This window comes from Rutidosis leptorrhynchoides, chromosome 2, assembly GCF_046630445.1.
Source record: "Rutidosis leptorrhynchoides isolate AG116_Rl617_1_P2 chromosome 2, CSIRO_AGI_Rlap_v1, whole genome shotgun sequence".
Classification (NCBI taxonomy): Eukaryota; Viridiplantae; Streptophyta; class Magnoliopsida; order Asterales; family Asteraceae; genus Rutidosis; species Rutidosis leptorrhynchoides.
The window spans coordinates 50,451,694-50,464,322 of NC_092334.1; the positions used below are offsets into that span (position 1 = coordinate 50,451,694).

At 29.1% G+C, this 12,629-nt stretch overlaps 1 protein-coding gene across 1 annotated transcript; it reads left to right on the forward strand.

Annotated features, from left to right (window-relative positions):
- Nucleotides 1–7,270: 7,270 nt before the first annotated feature.
- LOC139887864 (uncharacterized) lies at nucleotides 7,271–11,142 on the forward strand. The gene is made up of 2 exons (XM_071870915.1): nucleotides 7,271–7,282; nucleotides 9,985–11,142. Exons 1-2 carry the CDS (start codon nucleotides 7,271–7,273, stop codon nucleotides 11,140–11,142), a joined length of 1,170 nt encoding a protein of 389 aa, XP_071727016.1.
- Nucleotides 11,143–12,629: the final 1,487 nt, after the last annotated feature.

The following is a 12,629-nucleotide window of genomic DNA, read 5'->3' on the forward strand; positions in this document are numbered from 1 at the left end:
AACTATAAATTGACTTAATAATAATAATCTTTAATGAACTCAATGACTTGAATGCAACGTTCTTCGAAATATGCCATGAAAGACTCCAATTAATATCTTTAAAATGAGCAAATGCACAGCGGAAGATTTCTTTAATACCTGAGAATAAACATGCTTTAAAGTGTCAACCAAAAGGTTGGTGAGTTCATTAGTTTATCATAATCATTCATTTTCATCATTTTAATAGACCACAAGAATTCCATTTCCAGTTCTCATAAATATACTTCCCATGCATAGAGACAAAAATCATTCATATGGATTGAACACCTGGTAACCGACATTCACAATATGCATATAAGAATATCCCCATCATTCCGGGATCCTCCTTCGGACATGATATAAATTTTGAAGTACTAAAGCATCCGGTACTTTGGATGGGGCTTGTTGGGCCCAATAGATCTATCTTTAGGATTCGCGTCAATTAGGGTGTCTGTTCCCTAATTCTTAGATTACCAGACTTAATAAAAAGGGGCATATTCGATTTCGATAATTCAACCATATAATGTAGTTTCGATTACTTGTGTCTATTTCGTAAAACATTTATAAAAATTGCGCATGTATTCTCAGCCCAAAAATATAAAGGGTAAAAAGGCAAATGAAACTCACCATACTGTATTTCGTAGTGAAAATACATATAACGTCATTGAACTAGTGCAATGTTGGCATCGGATTCACGAACCTAAATTAATTATATATAATTATATGTTGGTCAATATTTGTCTAATAATTAGGTCAGGTCATAGTGTACCACAATCCTAATGCTCGAGACTAATATGCAAAAGTCAACAAAAGTCAATTTGACTCAAAATGATTTCCAAAATTTATACATGATTATAATATATTTTAAATATCGTCGTTTTATATTTTTAAATATTTTTAAAAGATTTATTAGAGTAAATAATATAATTCATTTATTAATAAATAAAATTTTATATTAAAATTTATATAATAAAATATACTTTTATATATATTAAGTAATAAAATTTATAGGGTTCATTTAATATCATAAAGATAATATGATAGGTATTATTAAAGTAATTTATTACACGTAGTAAAATATGTTTGTATTACATATTTATTTGATAAAATAATATCTATAATGTTAGTAAGTAAAAGTTGTATTATTTTGTAATAATAATTATTATTATAAAAATATCAATATTTATAATTACTAAGGTGACATTATGATAAAACGATAATTCTAATTATGATAACTTTAATATTTACGATAATTTTTAATATTATCTTTAAAATAATAATTCTATTTAAAATGATAATAAAAATGATATTTTATAGTAACAATGACATTTCTATTAAAATGATAATTTTTGTTAAAATGATAATTTTTATTAAAATGATAGTTTTGATACTAACGATACTTTTAATAATAATAGTAATGATAAAAATAATAAGAACGATAATTTTATCTAAATCAATATCTTATAATATTTTAATTTCATTATGATACTCTTACTCATTATTTCCTAATCGTTTCGTTTAATAGCTTTTAATCGTCTTTTATATCGTGCTCATAATAATGATAATAATAGTAATCAAAATAATTAGGTGTTACTAATATTAGTTTTAATTACAATAATACTAATAATGATAATTACTATGACATTATTAACGATAATGATAATATAATAATAATAATAAAAATAACAACAACAATAACCATTTTTAAATAATGATATATATATTAATAATGATAATAATAATAATGATAATAATAATAATAATAATAATAATAATAATAATAATAATAATAATAATAATTAGATAATAATAATAATAATAATTAGATAATAATAATAATAATAATAATAATACTAATTATAACTTTAATGATAATAACGATAGTAATAATAATAAAAAAACAATTTTTAATGATAAATCATTTTATTGATAAAGATAATAATAATAATAATAATAATAATAATAATAATAATAATAATAATAATAATAAGATAAAACTAGAACGACGATAATAACGACGATAATAATAATCATTTTTAATAATAATACAAAAATTCGATGGACTATAACTTCAAATCCGTTCATCGAAATCATTCGATATATAAATAAAAAGTTCTTAATTTTTCGCTAGCTTTCCAACGACATGCATATCTTATACCTTATCTCAGTCGCATATATAACTAATTCAGGATTCAACATAATCTAACTAAAGGCAATATCAAAAGTACAAACATGCATAATCCTATATACTCGAGCACTAGTCAGGGATACACTATTAGTATGTAAAAGTTAAATTATGATTACTCACGTATCAATATTAAGATTCAATATTGCAGGAAAGGTACGTAGACGCAACGGAGATAATAAACACTATATTGACCTCATGAGCATACCCATGAACCATACTCAATCAACTCCATAGCTATAACCCATAATTTCCTTAATCCAATCCCACTCGAAAAACAATTTCAAAATCACCCGGACCGCACTCCGACGTAATATTTTATGTATACTAATAATATCTTGAAATAATACGGAGTAAATATATATATATATATATGTAAATCGATTGATAGAGTTTAGAGAAAAATATTTTCAAGTTTCTATGAAATAATGAAACCTATTGAATTCTATTTATAATAGATTTTTGAATTATTAAAGTGAATTATTAAAGTATGAATTATTAAAGTGAATTATTAAAGTATGAATTATTAAAGTGAATTATTAAAGTATGAATTATTAAAGTGAATTATTAAAGTATGAATTATTAAAGTGAATTATTAAAGTCAAAGTAAAGTAAAAAATAAAGTAAAGGTAAAGTTTAAGTATAGTAAAAGTATAAAACTATGTACGTATAATACGCGTATAAATATATATAATATTAATTTAAATCGTTATATATATTTAATAAAATAAAATATAAATATCGTTATCTTTATCATACTGGTTAAGTAATGAGTTGTCAAAAGTGGTTCTAGATATTTATAAAAGTTATATACGTTTTAATAATAAAGTTCTTTTTAAACTGAAAACGTTTTTGTACGTTTGAAACTAAATTAAATAAATATAATAATTTTGTTTTCCAAAACCAAATATATTTTTAAGAATCATTTTGTTTAAAGGTTAAAATAATGGAAATCGTTATATCAAAAAACGTTTTAGAAAAGTAGAATCATATATATTCATAATAGGTTTCAAGTTTTTAAATTACAGTCTGTTGGTGAAGCATGGGATAAAGTTCAAAGGTTAAATAAACGTATGAAATCATCTTAATGAAAAATGTCGAGTTACTTACTTGTCGATATCCAACATCTAAGTTAGTTACACTTCACGTTCTTACTTATAAATCACTTTACCATTTTCCGAATGTTGTAAAAAAAATAGATTTCTTAAATCACAGTGGACCTCATAACATAGACCCGTAATCATATCCCAATGTATCTGATAAATTAATCATTTGATATTATCTTCTAATTCCATCGATAAACATATTGAAACAAATACGTTCATGTAAAGTATTATACGTTTAATACTTTATTAATATTCTCAAGTTATAATATATATACATATTTATTTATATATAACGGTTCGTGAATCGTTGGAATTTGGTCGAGGTTATAATGAATGCATGAACACAATTTAAAATTCTTGAGATTTAACTTAACAAACTTTGCTTATCGTGTTGGAATAATATAAAGATAAAGTTTGAATTTGGTTGGAAATTTTCGGGTTGTCACAGTTTCAATGAATAAGTATAGTGATTTTTCGGAGAGGCTTAAAGATCAATGAAATTGCTAGTAAGTTTACTACTAATGTGATGGGATATAAAAGGTTTTCCGGTAACGATGACGATAGGGCAACGTATATATCGAGGTTATAATGAGATGTTTCAACTGAAAAGTCGAAGTTGACTTGCTGGAGCTGTGACAAAACTGGATACTTTGAAAAGGAATCGCAAAGTTATTTTTGCTAATAAATGCCAAAGAATCTGACGCGGATACGTGTTTTAAAATTTTACTTTGGTTTCAAGAGTTTTTCAGGTACATAACTGTGGGTAACATGTGGTTGGATCATCATCTCGATTGTTCATTTTTTGAAGTGTCTCAGGAATTTTGAACGGTTTGAACACAGATTGTAATCGTTAATATACCTATGATGTTCTAGAATTTTGAATGATACGAATATTTTTTAGGGTTTTATGAATAGAAGTGATGTTCTATCACAGTTTTGAAGTCAAAGTATAGCTTTGAAAGATGTAAGATTCTAAGAGTGATGTCTTCTGTTAAATCTTGACTTGGATTTTGATTTGTCAAAATCAGAATACGTAATCAAATTTGAATGAGAATGGTTGTTTTGATTTCTATAAAAGGATGTATATTGTTGTGAAAGTAGTGAGTATAGTTGGTGATTGCTGAATCAGATTCGAAGAATGTAACATATTAATTGTGAATTTATATATCTCTAGGATATTACCTACCCATTAAAAAAAATTTCACAATTAATATTTTGTACAAAAGAATTTTATTACAGTCTTTATGAAAATATATATGTGTATATTTTCTTCAGATGTTACATAGATTTAATGAGTTAATATTAAATTAAACTCATTTGATTTACGGTTGAAATTAGAATTGAATAATCTCTAGAACTTTAGAAATTACATAACTTTTACGGAGTATTTCTTCAATGAAATTGAAATTATGAATCAATGCTTCGTTATTTGTTGATGCATGATGTTGGTGTTCGTGGAATTCTTGTGAACTTCGCAAGGTACGACTGATGTTATCTGAAAAGTTTCGAGTACATCGATGATGAAAGTGTAAAATAAAACCTATATTTGAATAATACACTTGATTTATTATAAAATGAAATTCATTGAATTGAAACAGAGATTGTAGTTAACGATGGTTAAGTCGCTGACGAAGGATGTACATCATAGCATATTAGTAATATAAATTAACCGAGTAGTTAAGATTCACACATAATAGCTTAGTACGAAAAGATTTATTATGGTTTAAAATTTATATATATAAGATATACATATAAATCCTTCAGTGGAACTGAGTTAATACTTCATAACTCGTTGATATGACATACTTGTTGTTGATTTGTGATGATATATGTGGTGATTATAGAGTTGACGGAGCTTGTGATGTTGTAGATACTGCTGGTGCTGGTGATGCTAACAGTACTGTTAGTACTGGTGATGTTGACGGTACTGCTGATGTTGTTGGTAAAACAAGTCTAGCTTGTAAATCGTGCACCATTCCAATCAGGGTTTCATTTTATCATTTCGCTCACTCATCTGGTTTACAATTAGAACTAGAATAAATAATCTTTAAATCTTTTAGAGACTACATATTCTCTGCAGAATATTTCCTTGATGAAGTTATGAATCAATACTTCATCGTTTGTTGTTGTTGGTATTCCTTGATATCTATAGGGCGTATGACATTGGTGCTTGTGGGACAGATTGTAAAGTTGTGGTTTACGACGCGGTGGTGGTTGGTGGTGGTAATGGTACTGTTGGCGTTGATGATGGTGATACTGTTGATGCCGGTGGTGCTGCTGGTGCTTATAATCTTTGCACCATATTCTCCAACGACACCACCCGAGCGCGAAGCTCGCCGACTTCTTCTATTACTCTGGGATGATTGGTGGATCGGACGAGTGGGTGAATAAGATCTAGAATGTGAGATAGTATATAATCATGCCGAGATACTCTGGAAATGAGAGAGAAAATGGTGTCTCGAACAGGTTCACCGGTAAGTGCTTCATGTTCTTCGCCAAGAGGGCAATGTGGTGGATGGAAGGGATCACCTTCTTCTTGTCTCTAGTGATTAAGTAGACTACGAACCATCCCCAATTCATCCAGAATAAGTGATCGCTGATTGGTTGATCCATTCCGGTCACACTGCTTTCGGAGCTCGAGTGAAACTCCATATCGGAATCCGAGGGACTTGAACTAGTGGCGTATTCCATTTCGTATGATTGAATAAAGGATTTTTCAATATGAAATGATTTCTGGCTATCGGATGGAATTCTAATTACATAGAATATATATATATATATATATATATATATATATATATATATATATATATATATATATATATATATATATATATATATATATATATATATATATATAACAAAATATTTCGTAGATTACGGAGGAATTTACGAAATATGCCAGACAAAGTTTACAGTAACAGATACGCTAAGATATGAATTAGCAGATACGCTAGGATATGAAGTTTGTCTATACACTATTCAATCAATGCAGTAAGATGTGTCTAGACTAAGAATGATGAGCAGGTAATTGCCGACAGAAAATGATAAGCAAAACTTTTGATATGCAGCTAAGGTCGAAGTCTAGACTCACTAATGCATCCTAACGACTATCAGTTAGACACACTAATGCAGACCTAGTTCGCTAAGACCACCGCTCTGATACCACATGAGACGACCCGTCCTAATTCATAAGGACGAATACAATAACATATGATTATATTGCGAGGTATTTGACCTCTAAATGATACATTTTACAAACATTGCATTCGTTTTTAAAAGACAGACTTTCATTACATCGAAAGTTAACAGGCATGCATACCATTTCATATTATATCAACTATCAATGACTTAATAATAATCTTGTTGAACTCAACAACTCGAATGCAACGTCTTTTGAAATATGCCATGAATGACTCCAAGTAATATCTTTAATATGAGCAAATGCACAGCGGAAGATTTCCTTAATACTTGAGAATAAACATGCTTTAAAGTGTCAACCAAAAGGTTGGTGAGTTCATTAGTTTATCATAATCAATTATTTCCAATTATATAATAGACCACAAGATACTCATATTACAAAAACAATCTGTGCAGGTCTGCTCACTGCTGTAAAATCATTCATATGAAGAACATCAGAAATTTACAAAACAATCTCACCAACGGTAGCTAATACATCGTGCAATGCAAAAATTTCTCACCGAGGATAGTTAATGCAAAACAATCTCACTAACGGTAGCTAATGCATCGTGCAATACAAAAATTTCTCACCGAGGGTAGCTAATGCAACCAAGATGCAAAACAATCTCCCCAATTGATAGCTAATGCGTCGTGCAATGCAAAAATTTCTCATCGATGGTAGCTAATGCAATCTTTATAGAAATCGAACCATTAATCAAGATGTAAAACAATCTCACCAATCGGTAGCTAATGCGTCGTGCAATGCAAAAATTTCTCACAGATGGTAGCTAATGTAATCTTTATAGAAATCGAACCATTTCAGTAGCTAATGCATCGTGCAATGCAAAATTTTCTCACTGATGGTCGATAATGCAATCTTTATAGAAATCGAACCTCTGAATCCAAATAATTCTATCATAGAATGTAGTTTTGAATACTTGTGTCTATTTCGTCAAACATTTATAAAAGCAGTTCATGTATTCTCAGTTCAAAAATATATCTCAAAAGCATTTAATAAAACAGTTATAAAAACAGCGCATGTATTCTCAGTCCCAAAAATGTAAAGAGTAAAAGGGAATCAAATGAACTCACAATACTGTATTTCGTAGTAATTATGCATATGATGGCATTGAACAAGTGCAAGGTTGGCCTCGGATTCACGAACCTATATTAAGTGTGTATATATATATATATATATATATATATACATATATATATATATATATGTTTGATCAATATCTGTTTAATAATCTAGGTCAAGTCGTAGTGTATCACAATCCTAATGCTCGAGATTATTATGCAAAAGTCAACAAAAGTCATCTAATCCAAAATGACTTCCAAAAATTGTATAACATAAATATAGTCATTTTATATATTTAAATATATCTATCAGAGTTTATTAGAGTAATTATTAAAAGTCATTTGTTAATAAAAATTTATATTTAAAATTTATATATGATAAAAATATACTTTTATATATCTTAAATAATAAAATTTATAAAGTTCACTTAATATCATAAAAATATAGTGGTATGTAATATTAATGTAATTATATTACGTGTGGTAAAAATATCTTTGTATTACATATTTATTTGATAAAATAATATTGATAATAATAATAATAATTAAAGTTGTATTATTTTATAATAACAATATTAATTATTTTTAATAATAATAATAATAATATAATAATAATAATAACAATATTTATGTCTACTAATGATAATAAAAATCTTGATAATAAATAATAATCTTTTATAGTAATACTAATGTTATAATAATAATATTTCTTATAAAAATATTATATTCATGTTAATGATAATAACAATGATAATAATATTGTTGTTATTAATAATATTAATAAAATGATAATTTTAATGAAAATATAAGTTTTAAGATTTATAATGATATTTTCAAACAAACATGATAATTTTTAATAATAATAATATTTTATATGAAAATAATAATTCTATTCGAAATGATAATTTTTAATAATAATAATACTAAAATGATAATAATAATGACGTTTTATAATAACAATGATATTTCAATTAAAATGATAATTTTAATAAAAATGATAGTTTTTAATATTAACGATACATGAATGATAATAATAATAATAATAATCAGATAATAATAATGCGTACGATAATAACGACTATGTAGTAATAATCATTTTTAATAATAATACTAAGATTAATGATAATTCAGTTGACTATATCTTTAAATCCGTTCATCGAAATCGCACGACTTCTAAATGAAAAGTTATTAATTTTTCGACAGCTTTCCAACGACATGCATATCATATACCTTATATCAGTAATATATGTATTAAATTTGTTATTCATCATATACTATCTAACTACAAAAATTAAATATACAAGAATGCATAATCTTATATACTCGAGCACTAGTCAGGGATACACTATTAATATATAAAAGATAAGATATGAGTGCTCACGTATCAATATTGAGATTTAATATTGCAGGAAGGTACGTAGACGCAACGTAGATGATAAACACTAGGTTGACCTCACGAGCTATACCCCTGATCCATAACCATAACCTCCATAGCTATAACCTATAATTTCCTTAGCTCTATCCCGCTCATAAAACCCGCTTTGAAAATCCGTTTTAGATCACTCGAGCAGCACTCCATCGTAGTATTTTATGTATACTACTAGTTATTAATAATAATATTACTACTAATAATAAAAAGAGTAATAATAATATTAATAATATATATATATATATATATATATATATATATATACCGTGAGAAAGATAGAGAGATTAAGAGAGTGTGTAAACTGAGCCACCAATCGAGCATTTTATAGAATCTCTCCTGACTTCCCTTACCATGCGATCGCATGGTTATTGTGAGGGGCGTCCATGCGATCGTATGGTCCCTAGTCACAGCTCACATTCGCTTAACTTCTTGTGCCGACGATTTTGATTTAATATTTTATATATAATACATTTAATTTACTTCTATATTTAAATTACTATACTTCTATATTTTACCTTTGCAAATTGTTTGTTTCCTGGCCTTTAATTTCCTTTTTCTTTTTCCTTTACGTTTGTTGTACTACTCCTATTTGGTGTAATTTGAAGATTTTTCCTAGATTTTTAAGAGTTATTAATTGCTAGTAGTAGGAAATTTATATCAATTTTATATATTATTGAGTTCTCTTAACTTAATCATATTTTTTTTACTGTTTTCTGTCTATTTGTATCTATTAAGCTGCTTGTATTGATTGGCTAGGCTATGTATACTAATTTTTCGTTCGAGTAGGATCTTTTTACGATTTTAGCTTTCTAGTGTTTTAGCTGTAAAGTATAGAACGTTCCTTAAGCTTGTTTTGTGTTACGCTACTTGCCAAATTCTTTTTATTTTATTTTACTTTGCTTGTCTTTTTGTGGGCTTTCTTATAGATTAACTTTGTTCGTTTTTTCCTTTTCTGTTTTTTATTATTATTCGTTCTCGTTCCATAGGGTAAGATAGACGCTAGTCGTTCTCATGGTTACCTGAGGTCATGTCCTTCGAGCTCTGGGTCGGGTAGGTTTATAGGATCTAAAAGCGGCAATAGGCTAGTGAAGCCGGTTAGGATTAGAGCGGGTAGTTGGAATGTGGGTACTCTGACCGGCAAACGTTATGAACTAGTGGAGACTTTACGTAAACGTAAAGTGGACATCTTGTGTGTTCAAGAAACTAGATGGAAGGGTCGAGGGGTGGCTAAGATCATGGACTACAAGCTATGGTTCTCGGGATCGAGAGTAGCTAGAAACGGTGTTGGAATTATTATTGGTCCACCCCATAACGAGAATGTCGTGGATGTGAACAGATGGGGCGATAGGATTATGTCGGTTAGGTTAGTAATCCATGAGGTGACCTACACGGTCATTTGCGCTTACGCACCTCATGCGGGCCTTGGCGCAGCTGAAAAGAGACACTTCTGGGAATCGTTAGACCAGGTTGTGAGGATGTGCCCTCTGGACCATCGATTACTTATTGGGGGAGACCTAAATGGTCATATAGGAACGAATGTCGAGGGTTATCCGGGGGCCCATGGGGGCTTTGGGTACGGAGTAAGAAATGAGGAAGGGCTCTCTATTCTCGATTTTGCTGTTGCTCACGATGTGGTTGTTGCGAATTCGTTCTTCAAGAAGACGAATGCTCAGTTAGCAACCTTTCATAGCGGGGGTAATAGTACCCAGATTGACTATTTGTTACTTCGCAGAGGGGATCTTAGGACATGTGGGGACTGTAAGGCCCTGACTGACTTGACATGCTCATCCCAACACAGATTGTTGATCATGGATTTGGTTCTCCGGAGACGGGTCACCAAGAGTGTAAGGCCCGTCCAACCTACAATCCTATGGAAGAAGTTGAACGGAGAGAAGGCAGAGACTTTTAAGACTTTAGTTGTAGAAAGAGTGGAGGCAGAAGCGGAAATGGTATCTCATGAAGATGCGGACCAGATGTGGAATTGCCTGGCGTCCGTCATTAGAGAGGCAGCCAAGGAAGCCTTGGGTGTGGCAGTAGGAACTTCGAGAGGACATAGGTCGGATAGAGAATCATGGTGTCTTAGTGACGAAGTTCAAAGCAAAGTCGCGCTTAAGCAACTAAGGTTTAGGGAGCTCGTCATGTAGTGACCCGAACTTTTCCATGTTTATATATATTAATTGAGATTGATATTTACAAGACTAAATATTTCCAACGTGTTAAGCAATCAAACTTGTTAAGACTTAATTAAATGAAATAAGTTTCATATAGACAATTGATCACCCAAGTTGACCGGCGATTCACAAACGTTACAAAATTGTAAAAACTACATGTTGTGGTATATATAGACATATATATGTGGTTGACATAAGATTATGATGAGTAATTATCTCACTAAATATATTAACAATGTGTTATATACATAAGAAATGAGATTACTAAGTTAAGAAACTCGAAATGATATATATAACGATTATCGTTATGATAACGTCTACTAAATACATATGTATCATATTAAGATATTGATACACTATATTTAACATGATAAAATGATATTTAAATATATCATTAAGTGTGTATAACAATGAACTACATATGTAAAAACAAGACTACTAACTCAAGAATTACGAAACGAGACTTATATGTAACGATTATCATTGTAACGATATTTTAATGTATATATCATATTAAAAGATATTCATACATCATAATATCATGATAATATAATAATTTAACATCTCATTTGATATAATAAACATTGGGTTAACAACATTAATTGAGATCGTTAACTTAAAGGTTTCAAAACAACACTTACATGTAACGACTAACGAAGACTTAACGACTCCATTAGAATGTATATACATGTTGTGTTTTGATATGTATTCTTACACTTTTGAAAGACTTCAAGACACATATCAAAGTACTTCTACTTAACAAAAATGCTTACAATTACATCCTCGTTCAGTTTCATCAACAATTCTACTCGTATGCACCCGTATTCGTACTCGTACAATACACAGCTTTTAGATGTATGTACTATTGGTATATACACTTCAATGATCAGCTCTTAGCAGCCCATGTGAGTCACCTAACACATGTGAGAACCATCATTTGGTAACTAGCATGAAATATCTCATAAAATTACAAAAATATTAGTAATCATTCATGACTTATTTACATGAAAACAAAATTACATATCATTTATATCTAATCCATATAACAACGACCAAAAACACCTATAAACACTTTAATTCTTCAATTTTCTTCATCTAATTGATCTCTCTCAAGTTCCATCTTCAAGTTCTAAGTGTTCTTCATAAATTCCATAAGTATAGTTTTATAAAAATCAAGAATACTACCAAGTTTGCAAGTTTACTTCCAAGCTTTCTAATCCATTCCAAGTAATCATCTAAGATCAAGGAACCTTTGTTATTTAAAGTAGGTTATCTTTCTAATTCAAGGTAACATTCATATTCAAACTTTGATTCAATTTCTACAACTATAACAATCTTATTTCGAGTGAAAATCTTACTTGAACTATTTTCGTGTCATGATTCTGCTTCAAGAACTTTCAAGCCATCCAAGGATCCTTTGAAGCTAGATCCATTTTTCCCATTTCCAGTAGTTTTATCCA